The 19653-nt window shown below is 64.0% G+C and overlaps 1 protein-coding gene across 2 annotated transcripts in view; it reads right to left on the bottom strand.

Moving 5' to 3' along the window:
- Window positions 1-15446: 15446 nt before the first annotated feature.
- OLFM1 (olfactomedin 1) overlaps window positions 15447-19653 on the bottom strand; it is a 36712-nt gene continuing 32505 nt past the window's right edge. For both annotated transcript variants that reach the window (XM_047831522.1, XM_047831519.1), the window contains exon 6: window positions 15447-17123. In XM_047831522.1, coding sequence (XP_047687478.1) covers window positions 16449-17123 — 675 coding nt within the window. In that variant the 3' untranslated portion in view covers window positions 15447-16448. The remainder of the gene's footprint in view (window positions 17124-19653) is intronic.

The following is a 19653-nucleotide window of genomic DNA, read 5'->3' as shown; positions in this document are numbered from 1 at the left end:
GGGGCGGAAGAGGGGGGCCTTCTCCAGGGAGGCTCCAGAGAGGACGGAGGACGGAAGGCTCAGAGCAGAGGCCTCCCCTGCCCGCCGTCCTCACTCAGCCCCTCTGGGCCCCGCTCGGAGTCTGGGAACCTGGTGTGGAAGAACCACGCCGCCACCCGTCCAGGCCTTGGCAACCCCCCTCCCCCGGAGACAGGGAGTGACATCAGCCTGGGGCCAAACTCACCCGCGCCGCTCGGCCGGAGGCCCCAGTGCGGCTGTCCCCTGCTGGTGCTGACTGCCCCTCACCCTGCTCCCCAGACCTTGGGAGCTAGGAGGACTGGGGCCTCTCGTGTTCTGACCTTGGGAAGCCAGGAGGGCGGTGAGGAGACGCGGGCTCTGACAGCCTTGTTCTCGAGAAACATGAGATTTCGCTTCCGAAGCCACACGTGGCACTGGCCTCGGGGCTCCTGGCTCCGGGCAGGGCTGGTGGGGATCCTGAGGGACGCGGTCCAGGGTCAACCGTCTCCCGTGGTCATGTTCCCCGGGCCGGCTCACCTGTGCCCACCGGGCAGGGGGGAGGGGCACGTGTTCCCCCTCCTCCCTGGGCTGTGGGTCTCCCTGGGATCCTTCTCCATCACCCAGACAGGACCCCTGCCCTGGGCTGCACGACGCGGCTTTTGCAGGGGCTTGGGCACGGCTTCCGTGGGGCAGGAGACACGCACCACACATGCTGGAAGATTCCCGAGGGGCATCTGAGGCACACCAGATGGCCCAGGTGCTCCAGTTTTCAGGGGAGAAAATATTTCCCCGCATCCCTTGCGTGACAGTAGTTGTGTGACCAATGGGATAAGCAGAAGTGTCATGTGACAGCTCTGGGGACGGTCCCCAAATGGCAGTTGGGTGATCACCCTGTGACCTGCTTTTTCTTTGTCCTCTCCTTCCTCCTGATGCCTGGGACAGAGATGTGAGGGCCTGAGCTCGGGCCGCCATCTTGGGCCATGAAGACAAAGGGGAGGCAGAATGGAGGCCAAAAAAGTCTGGGTCCGGGAAGCTGAACTGGCAAACCATCCCTGCTCGGCAAACCACCCGTGGCTTGGCCAAGTCTAACGGAACAGAGAGAGTGTCACTGTGAATGTGACACTCATCTGAGACCTGGGATGAGGAGGCCACTCCCAGCAGAAGGAACGGCCCTTGCCAAGGCCTGTTTGTGAGGGCAGGACGTCGGGGCCCACAGTGGTTGGGACGCACTTAGGGGGCCATGAGGCTGGGAGCTTGTCAGGGGCAGACGGCAGGGGCTGGGAGTCAGTGTCCCGTCCTGGTGGTCCCACCTGCCGGCTCCCTGCCCACCCGTCCTCGGGAAAGGGTTCCGGACCGGTCCTCTGCACCTGTCTGTGATGTCAGCAGGGGTCCTGGGACCAGTCCCCCCTCCCCAAACTGGATGAGGGCCTCTGTCCCCTGGCGAGGACCTCCCCTGAACCTCATTGCTGGCCAGGCCCGGGGGAGTCCGGGGTCCCGAGTCCACAGCCTCTCAGAGTCTCAGAGGGAGTCAGCCCCTCCCGACACCCCCCGCCCGGTCGGTGTGGAGAAGTCCCCGTGGCTTACAATCAGCCTCCACACCTGCTTTTGCTGAGGGTGGTGGCTCAGGGAGCACCTTCCAGGCACACGGGCCTCCCCAGGGTCCCCCCCAGGCACACGGGCGTCTCCTCCCAGAGGAGGGGCGGCGGAGAGGGAGGGAGGACCTCCGGCCCCGGGCTCGCTCCCTCTGTGTGCCCCCGACACCGTGCGGAGGAGGAAGGCCGAGGGGTGAAGCCTGGAAGACGGGCGGGTGCGGGGGACAGAGGACCCAGCGTCACGGCCCCATCCTGCGTGTGAACGGTTGAATGGGGCGCACGTCCCCCCGGACGTGGGCTCCTTGGGGGCCGGCGTGGCCGGGCCCACCCCCCCGTACCAGCGTGTCCCAGGATGGGCGCCTGCAAATGTCTGCAAAGCGAGCCACTCGAAGTTTGCTCAGACCCGGGCTCCAATCGTTCCCACCTGCCCCCCGCGCAACCGGCCTCCCCCATGAATTCGCTCCCTCGGCACCTTTAGCAGCCGGCCGCCGGCCCCTGGCCACCGGATGCTGGGCCGTGCCGTCCCCCCGCACGTGTCTTGGCTGCCAGACCGTAAGCTGTGAGGGCAGAGCTCGCTCGGGCTCTGCCCCAGCAGGGGAGCCAGTGCTGGTAAGAAAAGAAGGTGGGGTCCATACCCGGAAGTCCCGCCCCTCCCTCCAGCAGCCCACCCGGCAGGCCTCAAGGTGCAGACACCCGGCTTTTCTCCGGATCCTGCTCTCCCTCTGGGGGGGCGAGGCCAGCTGCTCCCCGGGGTCCTCGTCCCGTGCCCTGGCGTCCCCGTGCCGCAGGAGGGGGGACCTGGGCCCTCTGTGAGCTGAGCAGGTTTTTTCCACTGCCTCCTCTGTTCCCTGACACGAACTTAATTAGCTCTCTGTTTTCCAAACAGGCGACGTGACTCAGCACTTTCACACGCAAGGTCTAAATTTGTCCCTAACCCCCAGGTGTCTCTTAGCTCAGTCCTTCCGTCAAGTTCCGTCACAGGGTTAGAGCCCACGGTGGAGGGTGATTTCCAGCAGCTTCCTGGGAGGACCGGGTGGGGTCCCGCCACACAGCCCTTCTCCTGACCGCCCGCCCCCCCTGCAGAGGGGCGGGCCACAGCCACAGATGGCCCAGGTTCCTTCCCGGGGTTTGTCCTTCCTCCTGGGGGGAGGGGGCTCGATCCCTCGGAGTTGCTGGAAGTTAAAACACAAGGTCACCATCCGCTCTTGCTCTGCAGGCATTTCCGGAAAGCGTGCAGACCTTTGCTCCAGCTGCTTGGGGTGAAGGGCGCGGTAGAGGGGGGTAGGGCTTCACCAAAGAGCAGCCAAGGGACCCAGGCTAGGGAACCCCCCCCAACTCCCTTCCCCTTCTCCTCAATCCTCCCTTGCCTTCCCCACCCTGCCCTCCCCCTCTCCCCTTCCCCTCCCCTTCCCTCTGCCCCCCTTTCCCCTTCCCACCCCCCTCTCTCTGCCCTCCCCCTCCCCCTCTGCCTCCCTCAGTGCCAGGCTTTGCTTGTGCTGGGGGATGGGGGGCACGGTGGTTAGGGGTCAGTCGTGGCCCTCCCCTCCTCAGATATTGGCAGGAGGCGGTGACCTGGTGGGGGCGGGGAGGAGCTGTGTCTACCCACCCCCTGCCCCTCCCCCTCCCCCTGGGACACATCAGTGAACTCCCTCCTTCCCCCACTTGGTCTTTTAGGGCGATGTGACGAGGTTTTTCGGGACGGTCAGGGACACCCCAGCAGCCAGACCCAAGCCCAGTGCCCTCCCCAGCACACCTGCTCCCCTCCCACTTGTAGGGGGCCCGGCAGGAGAGAGCCCCTTCCCGGGGGCCCGCCTACGTGTTTCGGAGCTGGCCGCATTTCCGTGCGCGTGGACAGAACCCGCTGTCACCCACACAGTCCGCCCCCCTGCAAGCTCCCTGAGACCCCCAGGCCCAAGGGGCAGGGGGAGGGCCCCCGTGTTGCTTCCTGGGGCTCCTGCTCTAAGGAGCCACACAGGCCTGCCGGCACACCGTGAGTCCGGGCAGCGAGGCGCAGGGGTGGGGCGTGCGCGAGGAAGCTCTTGGCCAATCCCTCCCTCCCCTGCCCTTCCCGGGGTCCCCACGCCCTGCTTCAGGCCCCTCTTGCTTCTTTAAAGCAGCGTCTTCCCCGCCCTGACCCCGCCTCCCTCAGGTAAGGACCCCTAAAGGCCAGCGGGTCACCCCTCCTCCTCCAGAACCATCGATGGCTCATGTCGGTCTTCAGCATCTGCCAACCCCTCCTGACGTGTGAGGTCACAGTTCACAGGCTCTGGGGTCAGGACGTGGACGTCGTGGGGGCTGCTACTCCGTCTTCCGCCCCTTTCCCTCCATTCCTGTGTGCATCTGTCCCCGTCCCCCCTGCTCCGGCTGTGCCTGAGAGAGCAGCAGCCCTGGGGCCCCGGACAAACCGGCCGGCTGCGGCTGCCAGGGGGCCTGGTCCTCGGGAAGCCGCGGCCGCGCAGGCGGGGTGCACAGCGCTCTTCCATGAGTGGCTGCGACACGCAATTAGGGATGTGGAATGCGTCGCATGCTAACGTGCATGATTGCTCTCCGCTTCTCGGGCCGTCATTAAGCAGCTAAATAATGTGGCCAGATGCTCGGAAACGGGCTGCCAGTGTCAGCACCGCCCCGCCAGAGGCCGCTGAAGCAAGCAGTCGGCCGGTGACGGACGAGCAGAGGGTCCCTCGCTTCCTGCCCGGACCGGGGGCCCCTCCTGCGGGTTCTCGGGCTCTTCCCACGGCACGAGCGGGAGCAGCCGCCGCACCCCCCGCCTCCCCGGGATCTTCGGCCGGGGGCCCTGACTGGCCACCCGGGTCTGAGCCGCGGCACGCCTCCTGTGGCCCGGTGTGACTGCCCGAGAAAACACGTTGGCTGTTTTCTGGAGAAACGGAAGTGGGGCCCCGCTCGCTTGGGCCGCTCGCTGCCACGGGGCGCCTGGCGGAGCCCCCTCCCGCCCTGTCGGTCCAGCCGGGCCCAGCGGGGAGACCCTAGTTCTGGCTCTGCCTTCACCTTCCCTCGTGTGACCTTCAGGAGCCACACAGTTTCCATTCTCTGCGTGGAAACTGACGTGGTGACCTCAGGCAGCTGCCTTCGCAGCCAGGCCTCCTCCGCTCTGCCTCCGTCTTCTCCAGCACCGCCAGCGTGGCCTGCTCCCCGCTCAGAGCCCTCCGTGGCTGCCTGCTGCCACTCCGGGTCCCGCCGCCTCACGCCCGGGATGGGGGCCTGAATCGCCCCCCGATGGCTCTCCTGCCAACGGGTGACCGGAGTCCCCGGCCGTGGCATGGTGGCCACGGGAGGGGCACAGCCAGCGCCCAAGGAGGTCTTGTCCCGCCGGCAGGCGGCGTCCGTCACGGATCTGGCCCCTCCGTGAGCTGGCTTTGTCCTGAAAAGGGCCCACGTGCCTTCTGGAAGGACCTCACTTACCGATCCACCCACGTTGTGTGCACGATTGGAGCCAGTCACCCGGCTGGCCCCGTCCTTGACGGATGGATGAAGGGGTGAAAGGGACGGCCCACGAGGCTGCAGGATCAGGGTGAGAGGTACCCGCAACATAAACGCAGCACGGCCTCGCCCAGTCCCCGCAGCCCTGCCAACCTGGGTGAGCCTCTCCTCTGGGGACCAAGGCCATGTGCTCAGGGAGGTTGAGTCACCTGCCCGGGATCACCCAGCGCTGCACCTCCAGCCTCCGTGAAGCTGTGGCCCGAGAGGTCCCCGGAGGTATGCTTTTTATTCTCACCGCTTTGGCAAGATCTGGTCCCCTTCACCGGCTTCCTGGCTCCCCGGCCTCCGGGAAACGACCTCCCCCAGCCTCTCCTGCGCGCAGATGGGGGTCACAGACCGACTCTGGCCTTGGGAATGCAGAAGCGGCGTGAGCCACGCGTGGCACCCGCTCAACATTCCTTTCGGCAAAGAGCTCGGGGCTCAGGGCGGACCGAGCCCTCCGGATCCTCGCGGATGCCCCCGGAAGCCCCTGGGTCCCTGCGCACCGCCTGGAAGGAGAGGAGGGAACCTGGCGCTGGCTCGCTGCTGCTCAACCAACGTGTCAGAGAGAACACGGCCCGTCCATCAGACCGCGGGCCAGAGACCCTGTGGGTACTCGGGAGGGTCTCTCTCTTAATCTGTGCGGAGCGCCCAGCGTGCCCGCGAGTGGAAGCATCCGGGACTGAGCTCGGGAGGGCCAGCACCAGGCCCCGAAGCTTCTCCCCCGGAGAAGCGAGGGTCCTCCCTGGAGGGGAGGGGAGGCTCAGGGCGACACGTGGCCGCCACCCTGCGCCTTGGCAGGCGCCTTTAGGGAACCCGGGCCCCCCAGGGCCGTGTCCTGTGCCCTCTGGCAGCCTCAGGGACATGTTGGCTGACTCCCGTCCCAGTTTCAAGGGAGACCGTTTTACAGCAGAAAGGGAGACCGAGGCTCGTCTGAGACTCCTCTCCCTGATTTAGAAAGTCAGCGGTTCCAGCAGCGCGCGGTGGCCGGTGTTTTACGAGGCCCTTTTACGCGCACAACGCATTTTACGACCTAAGAAAGCGACCGGGCAGCGCATGCTTTTCCCTGCGCAGGAAATCGACACGCCCAGCATCTCCAATCAATAAAATCACATTTTGCTGACTTTGAGATGTCATCCCGGGGGTGCGCTCGGGCTGCGGGAGCCGGGGGGGGGGGGGGGCGTGTGGAGCCGGATGCTGGTGTGCGGAAAACCCATCTGGCCCGCTGCACAAGCAGATGGCCCCGGGCGGGCGGGGCGGTGCCCTGGAGGTGCCGGGTGGATGGCCCAGGGCCCGTCAACGAGGCCCAGCGGGCGGAGGCTGCAGGGAGACTCAGGCTCGCACCCCATGGGGGCTGGGGACAGAACAGAGGTCGCTAGATCCGGCCCTGCCTTCACGCAGCAGGCACCCCGCTGGTGATTTTCCTCCCCTCCGCTTGCATATCGCCAGTGGTGGGGAGCTCACCACCCAGGGAAAGTTCTTTCTGCATCTGCTGAAAACCCCTCCCTGGACCCGCCCCCTTGGAGGCTCCACCTGTTAAGATTGGACCCTTCTCATCCAGAAGGGAGGTGGCCAGCCCCAGAGAGCCCGGCTTGGCAGGCCATCGCTCCCAGCTGCCTCCTTAAGCTCTGAGACCTAGGTGCCCTCGCGTTGCTCCTGGCCTCAGCCCCACGCCTCCCTCCTCCCTCCTGCTCGGACGGCTGGTCCCCCCGGGGCTGGGACCTGGCCCCCCGCAGCCGCCCGGTGGGGGGCTCTTTCTCCAAGTGGTCCAACCCCGTCGTCTCCCCGCTCTGTGAAGCCCCAGCTCGTCTCCTGCGGAACCTGCCGGCAGCATTCTGTGCACGGTCCTGCCCCAGCGGCCGCTCAGCCCCTTGGCTCCATTGGCCTGCTTGCCCCCCCACCGGGGCCACCCTGGCAGTGGGTCATGCCCTTGACCTGGTCACCCCGGGGTATCTCCTCCTCCCAAATCCTGGCTCCAGCCTCCCTCCCTCCAGCCTCCAGGGTTGTAAATCCTCAGACGGGGCCGTGCTCTCATGACAGATGGCCACCCTGCCTGACCTGCACGGCGTCTATGGCCCTTCCCGGTCACCCGGCTCCCACTCGCTCCCACGCGCTCCCTGTGCCGTGAGAAGTGACCTTCTCACTGCGGTCGACAGGCCCGGCCCCCGAGCGGTTGACCCATCGATCTGTTGCTCTGTGTGCTTGTGGCCACCCAGGGCCTTTGACTCCCAGCACTGCCTTGAAACCCGAGACCCTACGCCCCCTCTCCCAAGTCCCCCCTTACCTGATGCTGACCTCCCTCGCTGCACTGAGAACACAGGGGTGAACGGAAAGGGGCCGCCGTCCCCCCGGGACCCCCACCGCGCGTCTGCCGAAGCTCTACTGCTCCCAGGACTGGGGCGTCCGGACCCACCACAGGCCCCTGTTTCCGTGAGTCCCTTTCTACTAGCCCCGGGGGTTTGCGTCCTGCAACTGCCCGCCCGGCCCTCTGACGGCCCCCCTGCGGCCCGGCGTCCCCACCTGCGCAGACCTGCCCTCGGCCCCGGGCCCCTCCCCGGCTGCCCCCCTCTTTCCCAGCTTCTCAAAGGGGCTACGGCGCCGGGCACCCCAACTTCTCCGGCGACCCTCCCCTCCTCCCGTCTGCGCCCCTGTCCTTCCTCCCTCCGGCTCCAGCCACACCTGCTGGCTGGCTCTTCCTCCCACACGCCACGCGCGCGTCCGTCCCGGGGACTCCGATCCCCGTGGACGGTGCCTCCCGGGAGAGGCACCTTCTCTCCCATCCCTCTCCACCCCTGCTGCCAGCGGCCGTGGGCGCTCTGATTTCTAGCCGCCCCCTCCGCCTCCACCCCCAACATGGTAGGCCTGCGGAGGAGAGCCTGCCTTCACCACCGCATCCCCGGTGCCCAAAGCACCACCCGGCACATAGTAGGTGCTCCGGAGATTCTGGATGGGTGAACCGATGAACGGTTGTTTGGTTAACCGAGCTCAGAAGCAGATGGTTACGTCCCACACCGACCAATGCGTCAAAGCAGCCCCAGAAACGGAGGGTCCCTCTGGCCATTTACAAGGCCCTGAGCTCACCCCCCTCTGTGCAGACACCCGCGTTTATGGGTCTCTGTGTTCCCCACGGCTGCAGGGCCCTCCATACAGCAGGCGCCTGTGCGGGGAACCCCAGAACACCAGGCTTGAAGAGCCTTAGCTCCTTGGGCATCGAGGTCCGGTAGCTCAGAGGGGGAGGCAAGTAGGGAGAGCCATGGCCCCGCCCAGCCAACCTGGCAGGTCAGCCCGACCCGTGGCTGCAGCACCGGGGACACACCTGCCTCTCACTTCTCATGCTGTGTGCCCACCAGGAGTCCCGGAGGGAGGCTCCTGGGCACGATGTCACAGGTGACCTTGGCGAGCAAGGTCATGGTCCACGTCCCCAGGGCTGCCAGCCCCAGTGCCCCTGCTGTCAGGGAAAATTCTAGACCAGGCCAAGTAGCCCCGGGGCCACGTCCCGCCGTCAGGGAAAATTCTAGACCCCTGAAGCTTTTGCCTGGTTTATCTGTTATCCGATGGTCTTAACGTCCACACAGCAGCTCTGGTCCCACTTTCCCACAGGGGATGCCCCGTCTCGGGGCAAACAAGTCTCACAGAGAAGCCTAAACGAGCAGCGTGTTTGGAGATGGTCTGAGCGAGCCCCAGACCCAGAGCCAGCGGAGCCCAGATTGGGATGATTTCACCATGAGGGGGATCGCACGGCTCCGCGGAGGCGTCTGTCCCGCTGGCTTGAGCGATCGCCTTGAGGCGCGTCCGTGACACCCGTGGTTGGGGCCAGTCCAGGTGGGTGGAGGCCGCGGCTCAGGGACACTGTCTGGGGCCAGGGTGGGGACGCATGCGAGGGGCGCACGTGGAGACGAGGCCACGAGATGCCCTTCCCTGGCAATCTGCCGCAGGCCCGTGCTGTGTGCCGGCCCAGGTGTGCGGCCCGGGGCCCCGGCGGTGGCCGAGCCCCAGGGCCCTCTGCCCCCCACCCCAGGAGCTCACGTGATAAAGCAGCAGAGGTCAGCAAACATCACGGAAGAGGCCGCGGAACAGCGCGAGTGAGCCTGTCTGCAGAAACGCAATTTACGGGCACGGTTCTCGAAACAGCTGGCTGCACCTCATCAAATAATGTTTCTGTAACTCAGAGCTAATTGGTTTTCGCCGTCAACCTTACGCATTCTTTGGAGTAGGATCTATTTTCTGACTCTCTGTATCTGTACCCGTCGCCTCATTTCCTCATTTCATTTCGGCTGCTCTGAATAATTCACACACAGCAAACTGCTTCTAGCTCCTTCCGCCGAGACATGGGAGGGGGAGGCTGCGCTGTCAGGCGGGCGGGCAGCCTCCCCTGATGTGGGGCCTGGGCGATTTCGAGCTACAGCAGGGGCACCGACGGTGTGACCTCCACGGCCCCAAAGGCACTGGGGCTCTCGGGCCCTTCTCGTCTTTCTTGCGTCGCACCCGACTCGGGTTTGAGCAGCAGGGAGGAAGTGTGCAGAGGCCAGAACGGGGCGGGGGGGGGAGAGGGGACAAGAACCAGAGCCAGGCCAGGTCCTGCGCCCCACGGGGACGGCGTGCCGGAGGGCGCGAACAACCTCGCCTCCGCGCACAGCGGGCGCCTCCGAGGACGTCTGGAAAGGTTTGCTCCATTGGAACGGAGAACTGACCGCGGCTGGAGTTTCCTTTGCCTTTCGAAGGCCCGTGCCCAGCTTGAACCAGCCTTCCTCCTCGATGCTCTGGTGGGACTACATGTCCAGGTCACGCAGGGGCAGAGCTGGGCCCTGGGGACACCCAGAGACTCGCACGCAGGTGATGGACGTGCCCCTGCAGGTGGGGTTCACCTTCAGGTGGAGAGAAAGTCTGCTCTGTGAGCCTCCGGGGCAAACGTGCCGGGCAGAGGGCACAAAGGTCCTGCCATGCCACGCCGGAGACGAGCAGACCCGACGTTCGCGGTCTCCCCGAGACCGTGTGGCCCTGTGGCTCCAAGAGGGGGCTTGTCACTGTGGCGATCCGTCCGTGGTCGGAGAGGCTGCTCCCTGAGTGCAGCAAGGTGGTGGGCACGGCCAACCCGTCCCCAAGGCCGCCGGAGGTCACCGACTGCTCCGGCCTGGGCTTCCCGGCCCCTGCGATGGGATGGCCGCCGAGACGAAATGTGGGATGAACTCGAAGGGCTCTCCTGGCACCCAGCACGCCGTGCTCCGGAGTCAGGGGCACCGACCGACCACTAGCCGGGCCCCAGCATCTCCATCCCGAAGCCCCAGCCTCCATGCTGTGCAAGGGTGGGCTCGGGGGGTCCTCACCGCGGTGCCTGTGGAAGCCGCAGCCCTGGAGGGTCAGTTGAGGGGCCCCCGGGGCCCCGCCGGCCAGCCCTGGAGCAGGGGTCTGACCAGGTGACGCTGGCCTCCAGCGGGCAGCACCCCCTCCCAGTGCTAGATGCCTACGTGTCCCTATGGCTTCCTTTGCAAAACGCCCTGACAGCCCGTGCTGGGGGCCAGAGAAGGCGGGGGTCTCAGAACAGGGTGTTTCTTACCAGAAAAATCTCTCAGATTACATTAAGCCTGTACCTACGGAATCATTCCTGGCTCGAAGAGGCTGCCTGATTTTTTCTTTTTACTGCCCTTCTATGGGCAAAATTAGCTGCTGGTTTTGCAACAGAGAACTGGGGGCTGGCGAACGCCTTCTGGAACGGTCTCATCTCCTTGGCCAGAAGGAGAGCCCCTAGGCACCCGGGGGTCACGCGTGCACAGACAGCCTTCCGGAGGCCGGACTCAAGGAAGCACATCCTGTCCGTCCTCAGTCATTTCTCTCTTTCCTCTTTTTAAAAACTTTTAAAATATGTTTATTTATTTTTGAGAGACAGAGACAAATATAAGCAGGGCAGGAGCACAGAGAGAGCGAGACACAGAATCCGAGGCAGGCTCCAGGCTCCGAGCTGTCCGCGCAGAGCCCGACGCGGGGCTCGAACTCACAGACCGCGAGATCATGACCTGAGCCGAGGTCAGACGCGTAACTGACTGAGTCCCCTGGGCGCCCCCGTCCTCAGCCATTTCTGAAGCCCCTGGTTGCGAGGGCCGGGCCTGGAGCCTTGGAGCCGTAGTAAAAAACTTTAATTGAATGTCTCCTTTCTGGGCCCTTCCTGGGCGAGCATCGGCCCCTCCGCTCACCTGGTGCAGCTGCTGTTTTTCTTTATTATGGCCTGCCACAGCCGATTTAACAGGACAACGGGCGCCGGCCTAAGCCAGACAGGCAGCCGGGAGCTGACAGCCGAGACTGTCCCGCTAATTAAAGGAGGCGGCAGGGCCGGGCCTGGGAGCGCTGGGGGTGGGGGGTGAGGGGGGGAGGGCAGGGGCACCTCCTCCTCGCCCGTGCCGAGGGCCAGCGATGTCCTTGTAGCAGAAGCTGTTGGAGGGAGGCAGAGGGGACGTCCCCCCGGGACGACACAGAATCCGATAAGCAGAAATGAAACAATGAGAGTGTGGGGGAGCGACATCGCTCTCGGAGACCTGATTTTCAAGCCGGTAGCGGGGGGAGATCAATCAGGAGACTACTGGGGTTTTTTTTTTTTTTTTCACGGCGTCAGCCCCCTGCCAGGCCTGACTCGGGGAGGGAGGAAGGTGGCCCGGGGTCGGGGTCGGGATCGGGGCGCCGGCAGCCGAAAAGTCTGGCCGTTAGGGGACGGCTATATGACACGGCACCAACGTCTCCAGGCACAGCTGTGCCTTCAGCAGAGGCGCATCCCGGGTCAGCCTCCGACCAGCGGTGCTGACAGGTTCAGGCGTCAGCTGGGCTCCCCGGGGCTCACTGTCTTCACCTGCTTCGTGAGGACAGCGGTGCCTTGGAGGCGAGGCAAGGGATCCCCTGCCAGGACACAAGCTTCCCGGAGCAGGAAAGGGAGGCCGGAGGGCCGGAGAGCCCCTGGCCTGGAGGTCACGTGGGGCCTGGCTGCAGCGCACCCCCTCCCGGGAAGCGGAGAGCGAGGGATCGCGCCCTGAAGTCGTTGCCGACGACCGGTGCCCCGGCCAGCTGGGCAGGGGTGCCGTGGGGCCGTGGCCGCCTCCTGAGAACGGGGACCGGGTGCCAGCGTCACGTGGGACGCTCTCCAGCACCCCTCCCACGCGGCCCGCGTCAGGCCAGGGAGCTCAGGCCCCGAAGGGTGGTGGAGGCAAGGTGGAGCCCCTCCGTGGATGCGTGGATGCGTGGATGCGATGGCGCAGGGCTGGGGCGGGCCGGGAGTCTGGGAAGGCGGGGCCGGTGGACGAAGTCCTTTGGGCGGAGTCTCCCTTGGAAGGGGGCCGGGCGAGTGACCGCCCCCGTTTCGTCATGGCGGAGACGGGTCCCGGGCGCTAGCCTGCAGGGGCTTGGAATTAACCAGTGTGCGCGTGTGTGCGCGCGTGTGTGCATACGCGTGCTTTGCACACCCATACGTGCACACGTGTGTGGAGGCGCGTGTGCTGGGGCGGCAGGACAACGGGCACCCAGAGGGAGGTCCTGCTCCCCTACTTGCCAGCCGCCCCCCTCCGCCCCGGACAGACCCCTGTCCCTTCCCTCCCGCCGCCACCCTGCAGCAAAGTGACTCAACAGCCCCGGGGCCGGAGGACCAGGCGCACCGTTCTGGCACCTTCCGCTGCCTGCTGGGTGATGAACAAGCTTCCGGTGACTCACACATGCTGGGCGTGCCAAGGGGCAAGCCGAGGGCGGGGAGCGTGGCGCGCAGGGCCCGGCGGCCCCGGGTTCAGGGCCAGCCTGCCACTCGGCAGCGGGTTCCGGCCACTCCTTGCTCTCCGGGGTCGGCGTCTGCAAAACGCACGTGGTGCGGCACCACGCGGGAGGGGGGTTTCCCAAGGATCCCTCAGAAGGCAGGACCTCACCGCGCTCTTAGAGTCCTGGCAAAATGTCTGGACTTAAGCACTTCGTGTCACCTCTGCGCGATGGGACGTCACACGGCAGCGCAAAGCAGCGGGGCACAGTTCCGTGCTCCCAATGTCGCCTTCAGGAGAAGTTGCTCCACGAGGACAGCAAGGGGGCAGGGGAATGTAGAGGCGGGGCGCCTTTCGTATGAGAAGAGTGGGTGTGGGTGAGGCCTCTCCTTGTTATTGGCTCCGAAGGACTCCCTGTCCTCACAGCCTGTGAAAACAATCTCTAACAGTAGATTTATTAAAATGAAATTACAGGAGACCCTTCTGGAAACAACTTATTCAGGAAATGGAGATTGTTCTCTCCAGACGGTCTCCTCAGTACTGCAGGTCTGGGCCACCAAGGGAGGGACACCTGACCCGATGGTGAGTGGATCTGCCGTGGCCCCTTCACACCGCCAGGCCCAACGCGCTCAGCATCGGATGGACCGTCGGGCTCCCGGCTCCTCAGGCCCCGGAAAGCCCCCTCCGGTGCACCCGGGGAATCCAGCCTCCCGCCCTGTGGCACCCAAGTTCCCACGGCCACTTCCTCCTGGCCTTGATTCTTTCAGTGAAAGTTGCCACGTCTCTCGGAGCCACGCCAGCTAGGGGGCTGAGCAAGGATCCGACCCACATCCCCCTCCGGCCTCTGGGGGGGGGTTCACTTCCCCCCGAGGAACCGCTCGGCGTCCAAACCTCGGCTCAGCCCCGCCCCAGCATCCACTCAGCCTCTCCGGGGACCTGTAAGAGCCTGGAACATTCAGATGCCTCCCTTCGTGGGCAGTTGGAAGGTCTGCTGCCCCAAGCAGACGACTGGGCCTCTTGGAGCCCGAGGCCCCCGATCTGGAGACAGGGAGCGTCACCTCATCTCCAGGGTGCGTGTGAGGTCAGAGGGGCACGTGGGGGCGGGGCGGGTGCCAACGTCAGCTTCCAATGTGGTCTGTGCTCGAGTTCCCCTTGGAACCTCCAACGAGAATGCAGCTGAACGTTCCAGTAAAGGACCACCATCCACCCCCGTCTCGTGTGCTCAGTGATCTGCAATCATCCCTGCCCTTCATTTCTGACCCTGCTCACGGATGTGACCCGGCGTCTGCATGGCGCCCCCGTGCTTCCCAAGAGCCAGAGATGACCTCTGCCCCCGCAGCCACGACCCCCTTCCAGCTGGCTTGCGAGAGAGTGGGCGTCCTCCCCCCCAACCTGGTCTACAGGATCCCGTGGGTCTATGGGAGCCACAGAAGATTCCACGGACAGGGGCGTGGGGTCAACCATCACGGACTTCGGAAGTGGGAAAGCCCCGGGCCCAGCCGCACTCAGAACTGGGTGTCTCCTGCCGTGGCCTCGAGTTCCCCCAAAGAGCCGTGGGTTTTGATTCCATGCCAGACTTTTAATAAAGAAAATTCATCCACAGATGTCCTGCCATCAGCCAATATATTCAGTTATTGGAATCTGGGAGATTTAGTGGCTGGCCGGTTGTTTTATTTGCTCTCTGGATGGAACCATTTTTCTTGTGTATTTAATATCCCGGAGGAATATTTTCCCTAGCAAATACTCAGTCGGAGACAGCAAATCCATTCTGGACCTCTCGGGTCATTATTTTGTTCCTGGCACTCAGAACAGGTATTTGTACACTTGCCGGCCCCTCTGTCATTAGGGGACAGTCCCAAGAAGCTGGCCCATAATTGCAGCTGTAATTACGGAACAGCCCCTGCCCGATGTGCTTGGATGGGCTCCTGTCACACCAGGAACGGGCAGGGGCCTTGGAGGCTGAGTTACCGCTTGACCGAAACTTGGGGCTCTTACGAGAATGACCGGCTCCCACCCGTCACGGGGACGAGTTTGGATGCCTCACTCCCAGAAGACCTGTGAAAACGTGAAAGTGTGACCCTGCCTCCCCCTTTGACCAGCTTTCCCTGCAAGCTCGTCCTGCGTCCTGCAGTGGTGTGACAGCCGTCTTGCTCGTGGGGACGAGGATCTGATTAAGGAGCTGGCATCCCTCTGCCCGCCCCTCCTCTCCTGGTGTCGCCGGTCAGGGCCTCTCTGAGCTCCCTGGCAGAGGGACGCTGGGGTTCCGGCAGCAACAAGAAAGCAGGAAAAGGATTTGGGGTGGGGGGTGTGGCCGGGCCCCCCTCCGCATCGACAGGCACCTGTGAGTTGGCCTGGGCTCCTCGGATGCGCAAGGTTCTCTGTCCCTCACTGCGTCCAGAGACGTCTCCTTGGAGGAGACCCCGGGGCGGGGTGAGGTGGGGTCCCGTGGTGCAGCCCCACATTCAGATTCACCCCAGGGGGCGTGGAGCCCCAGGCTGGCTCTCAGGCTTTTGGTGGCGGTGGGGGGGGGGGGGGGGATGGGGCTTAGAGACCCGTGGAGAGCGTGTGTCCTCCGGGGAGAGGACCGCCCAGACTCTGGAATACGTCACAAGGGGCCGGAGTCTCCGTCCCTTCCAAAGCCTCAGGAATGACAAAGGGAACAGTATCTCCTACTATCTTTATTGTTCCTTAGATAACTGGACAGTACAAAGTTCTCCTCATTTCTACTTAAAACCTGTACGTCCCGCGTTCTGTTACCCTCAGGAACGTTCCTTTCCCGCTGGAAACGGAGATGCCCCAGACAAGCCCTCGCCACCCATGGTTACATTACTGAGTAATTTAACAAGAGGAGTAGAATACCTTCGATTACTATCAACATGAACTTGATTACCTCTTTCTAAGGGTGAACACTGAGTATTTTTTTTTTTTTTTTCTTTTTGGAAACAAAAACCATCCACTTATTAACCCAAACTACGGCACGGCATTTACAACGTTCACAGCATCAACTGAACACACAGAGCTACCGCCTCAAGGAAAGGACAGACGGACGCGGCACGATATATCTACGGGGGACACGAGCTCAAACAAGTGGGCGCTGCGGCCATCCGCTCCACGCGGGTCCGTGGGGACGCCGAGCCTCAGCTCAGCTAAGACAGGACACGCGGTGGAGAGACGGCAGCCGTCACGGATGAGTTACACTGGCCTACGTCGGCCCCTGCGGACGCCCCGCGCGGCCCGGGGCGGGGGTGGGGGGGAGCCCTGGTCGGGACACGGCGGTCACGTCCACCGGAGCTGGGCACGATCTAGGGGGGGATGTCCATGCGACCTGACGGTGGTTGTTCTCGGCCGAGAGCCGGCCAACAGTCATCGCCTTGCTTCTGTGTGAGATTGTTTGACCGGAAAGGGGGCCGGGCGGGGGCGGCGCTTGGGGGTGGGGGTGGGGGGTCAGGGAGCCCTGGACTGCAGTTCCAGCTGCAAAGACGGGGGTCTCTTCCCAAGGGTGTCGCCCTCTTGCTTGGACCAGAAGTGCACGGAGAGAACGCTGCTGCTGATCGTTTCGAAGTCAGTGTATTATTAGCATCGTGAGCTTATCTTGACAGCTGCTTCGCAGAGACTTCCACGCGGGTGAGGACACGGACCCTCGGCCTCCGGGCGGGCGCGACTACAACTCATCGGACCGGATGACGTGGAACAGGGTGACGTTGTAGAGGATCTGGTGGCCGTTGTTCCAGGCGTACAGGGCGCGGTCCTTGGGGTTGTAATCCAACATGGAGATGTGGGAGTACTTGTTCTGGAAGGGGATGTCGATGTACTCGTAGGTGGAGGCGTTGGTCTGGTACGCGTAGTGGACCTTGGTGCCCCCCGAGTAGCCGTTGGTGACGTAGAGGGTCCCGCAGATGATGAAGGCCTCGCCGGCGCTGCGCTTGGGGTAGCTCGTGTTCCAGGTCTGTAGCACCTGCAGGGACACGGGGTCCAGCTTGCTGATCACGATGTTGCCGGCGTTCTGGTTGGTGGCGTAGACGGCCCACAGCCCGTTCTCGTCCACCATGAGGTCGATGTCCGAGTGGCCGCCCCAGGCGTAGTGGTACATGTTGTTGTACCCGGCGTAGTCCAGGCTGCGCGTCTTGAGGATGGCCTCCGTCTTCAGGTCGAACCTGATGACGATGTGGCTTTGGAACTTGTTGAAGTAGATGGAGCCATTGTAGACCACCTGCCCCGTGCCGGACCAGGGGTGCGGGAGGCGGTGCGACGTGAAATTGTCCGTGGTCATGAAGTCGGCCATGGACTTGTACTCGCGGACGAAGCGGTTGTTGTGGTAGCCGTCCATGTACCAAACCTGCGGAGAGGGCACACCCGTCAGCCGCTGGGGGTGGGGTGGGGGGAGGGCTCTTCCCTCGGGGAACCCCCTCCCCCCCCGCCCCCCCAGACTCCGGGCTCAATCTACCGGGCATCGGGCTGGCACCGAGAGGACCAGGGAGGCCAGACGGGGTCCCGTCAGGTCCCCCCTCCGAGCCCGCAGGGCGCGTGTCCAAGGGACCAGGGCTGCTCCCCGCCTGGAGAGGAGGGTCCGGTTCAGAGAAGGGCGGGGGGAGCACACCCTGCAGAGGGGGCTTGGGGGCCGCCGGCCCCGAAATGGAGCCCTCTGCTCGGGCTGTGTCCACTGCTCCCTCCCCAGCCGGGTACACAGCAGGTGCTCACACTCACGGGGGGAAGGAAGGGACTCCATCAGGGTACGGACCCCCAAGCCAGCGAGACGGCGCCGGATGAGAACGCCCGCAGCCGCCAGCGGCTCCTGTGGCGTGGGGGCCCATCGCCAAGGGCGCCACGGAGGGCCAGCCCCCGCGAGCCAGGGGCCGCCGAACACGGGACCTCTCGCCCCTCCAGGCCGTCGCGGCTGCCCTGCCTGCCGGGCAGGAAGGCACCGATTTGGCGTTTGGGGCGCCGCGCGTGGGATCTCTCTGTCACACCCGACGCGGGGGATTTTTCTCCAGGAAGAATGTGGGCTTCGCGCAGGGCCCCCGGTGTCACAAGCCACCACGATAACAAACCCAACCGTGGCCCGCATTTGGGGCCACAGTGGAAAAGATTTCAGATTATCGCTTAAATGCCAGTTGACTCGAAAACGGTCTAGACTTTGTACAAAACGCTTTAGTCATTTTCCACCAATACGGGAGCAAATTAGAAAGCGATGCAGTTAGTCAGAGGAAAATCTGCCGGGCTAATGCCATTCCCAGTGCATCTGTCTGGCAATGAGACAGCTGCTTTATCCATCAAGGGCTCTGCCGGCTGCAGGAGAGATTAGGGTGTGGGGCTTTCAGACATGGCATTACACACGCGTTAAAAAATTTACAAAAAATCATAACCTCGCTCCTGAGGCATCCATTCGGATGCTTAGAGGCAGGTGTGCTTTCTGTTTTTAATGAGATAAACACACACACACACACACACACACACACACACACACCAAAAAACCCGGGTCTCGTCCGGAGGCTTTTATTACCCTTAGCCCCCCCGCAGGCCAGCCCACGGTGATGTGGGTCTGGGATCAGAACGGGCAAGTGCCGTGAATCAAGGGGTTTCGGAGGCCGTGACTGCGCGGCCGAGGGGTGGCCCTCCTGCCTCCGCCTGGCTCTCTCCTGAGACGGGGAGCTCACTACTGATTCCAAGATCAGGCTCCAATGACACCCCCCAAACCCTCTCCTGACCCGTGCCTGCAGGAACTGCCTCTCTCCCTCTCTGAATGAGCACAGACATCTCCTCCCCCACGAGTGGGCCTGTGACCCTAGAGACCCCCAGGGTCCGGTGCCTCCTTGCCGTGGGCAGAGATGGGTGAACGGGCATCGAATTGCTCAGGATTTGTAAACTGCCTTTTCTTTCCGGAAATTAGCAAATTGGATGCAGGGCACCATGCTTTTGGAAAATGCAATTTAGGCTGGGAGGGAACATCAGCACAAGGGGCTAAATGTTGAACCACAAAGAGACAAGACACTCTATGCAGAAAGAGGCACACGATCACAGCCCCACGGGCCCCGAGAGGAGGGGTCCCTGCCTTCACAGAGGGCACCTCTCCTCACTCTCCTCTCCCGACCGGAATGCCTTTTCCCTCCTTTCCACGTCCCCAGGCTCACACGGAATCCCGACTCTCCGGCCTCGTCCTGAACCCCCACAGCTGAGCCCCGGGGCACGCCCACTCCCCAGAAAGATCACACCGGACTCCAGGGACGCAGTCAGGCACGCGTGTTGGTTAAAGCTTCCGGGTGAGGTCGGACCCTCCGGCTTGGAGCCCCCGCTGCTTTGCCGTGGACCTGACCCTGCCTGGCTCCTCCCGGGACTCTCAGCCTGGGCTCCTCGCCTCCCGGCCCCACCACTCCCACGCGACTGGTTTCCGCCGTGGCCCCAGCACCACGATTTTTAAGACCCATCTCTGGATTAGACAAACCAAGTGGAAAACCATTACCCCAGCTACACAGGGCGAGTGTGGGGCCAGACCGTCTCCCCGTGTCCCCTCCCGAGCAGCCCAGGGCCCGGCCCAGAGCAGATACGCAGGGGGGTCCCCTTGACAGACCGACTGTTCGAGAGTTCTTGCTCCCAGCCCAGGTCCAAGGCCAAGGCTCCCGCAAGGCTGAGCTTCTGGAACGTGTGGGGCGGCCGCGAAAGGGTGGCCCAGGCCCCAGCTCCCGGCTGGAGGCCAGACCCTACCAGATGTTTGGGCACTTGGCATTCACAGCCGGGTGGGGGCGGGAGACCTTTTTCATCTCTGGGCACTTGTGCTTCCCGGAAGGACTCCTTTTCCGTCTGAGACCCAAGGCCGGCCACCCAGGTAAAGGCCCAGGTCAGCACCGCCGTGTCTAGAAGCCGGGCACAGG

This window comes from Prionailurus viverrinus, chromosome D4 (genome assembly GCF_022837055.1).
Source record: "Prionailurus viverrinus isolate Anna chromosome D4, UM_Priviv_1.0, whole genome shotgun sequence".
NCBI classification, from domain to species: Eukaryota; Metazoa; Chordata; class Mammalia; order Carnivora; family Felidae; genus Prionailurus; species Prionailurus viverrinus.
This window is presented reverse-complemented; position numbering and strand designations above follow the sequence as displayed.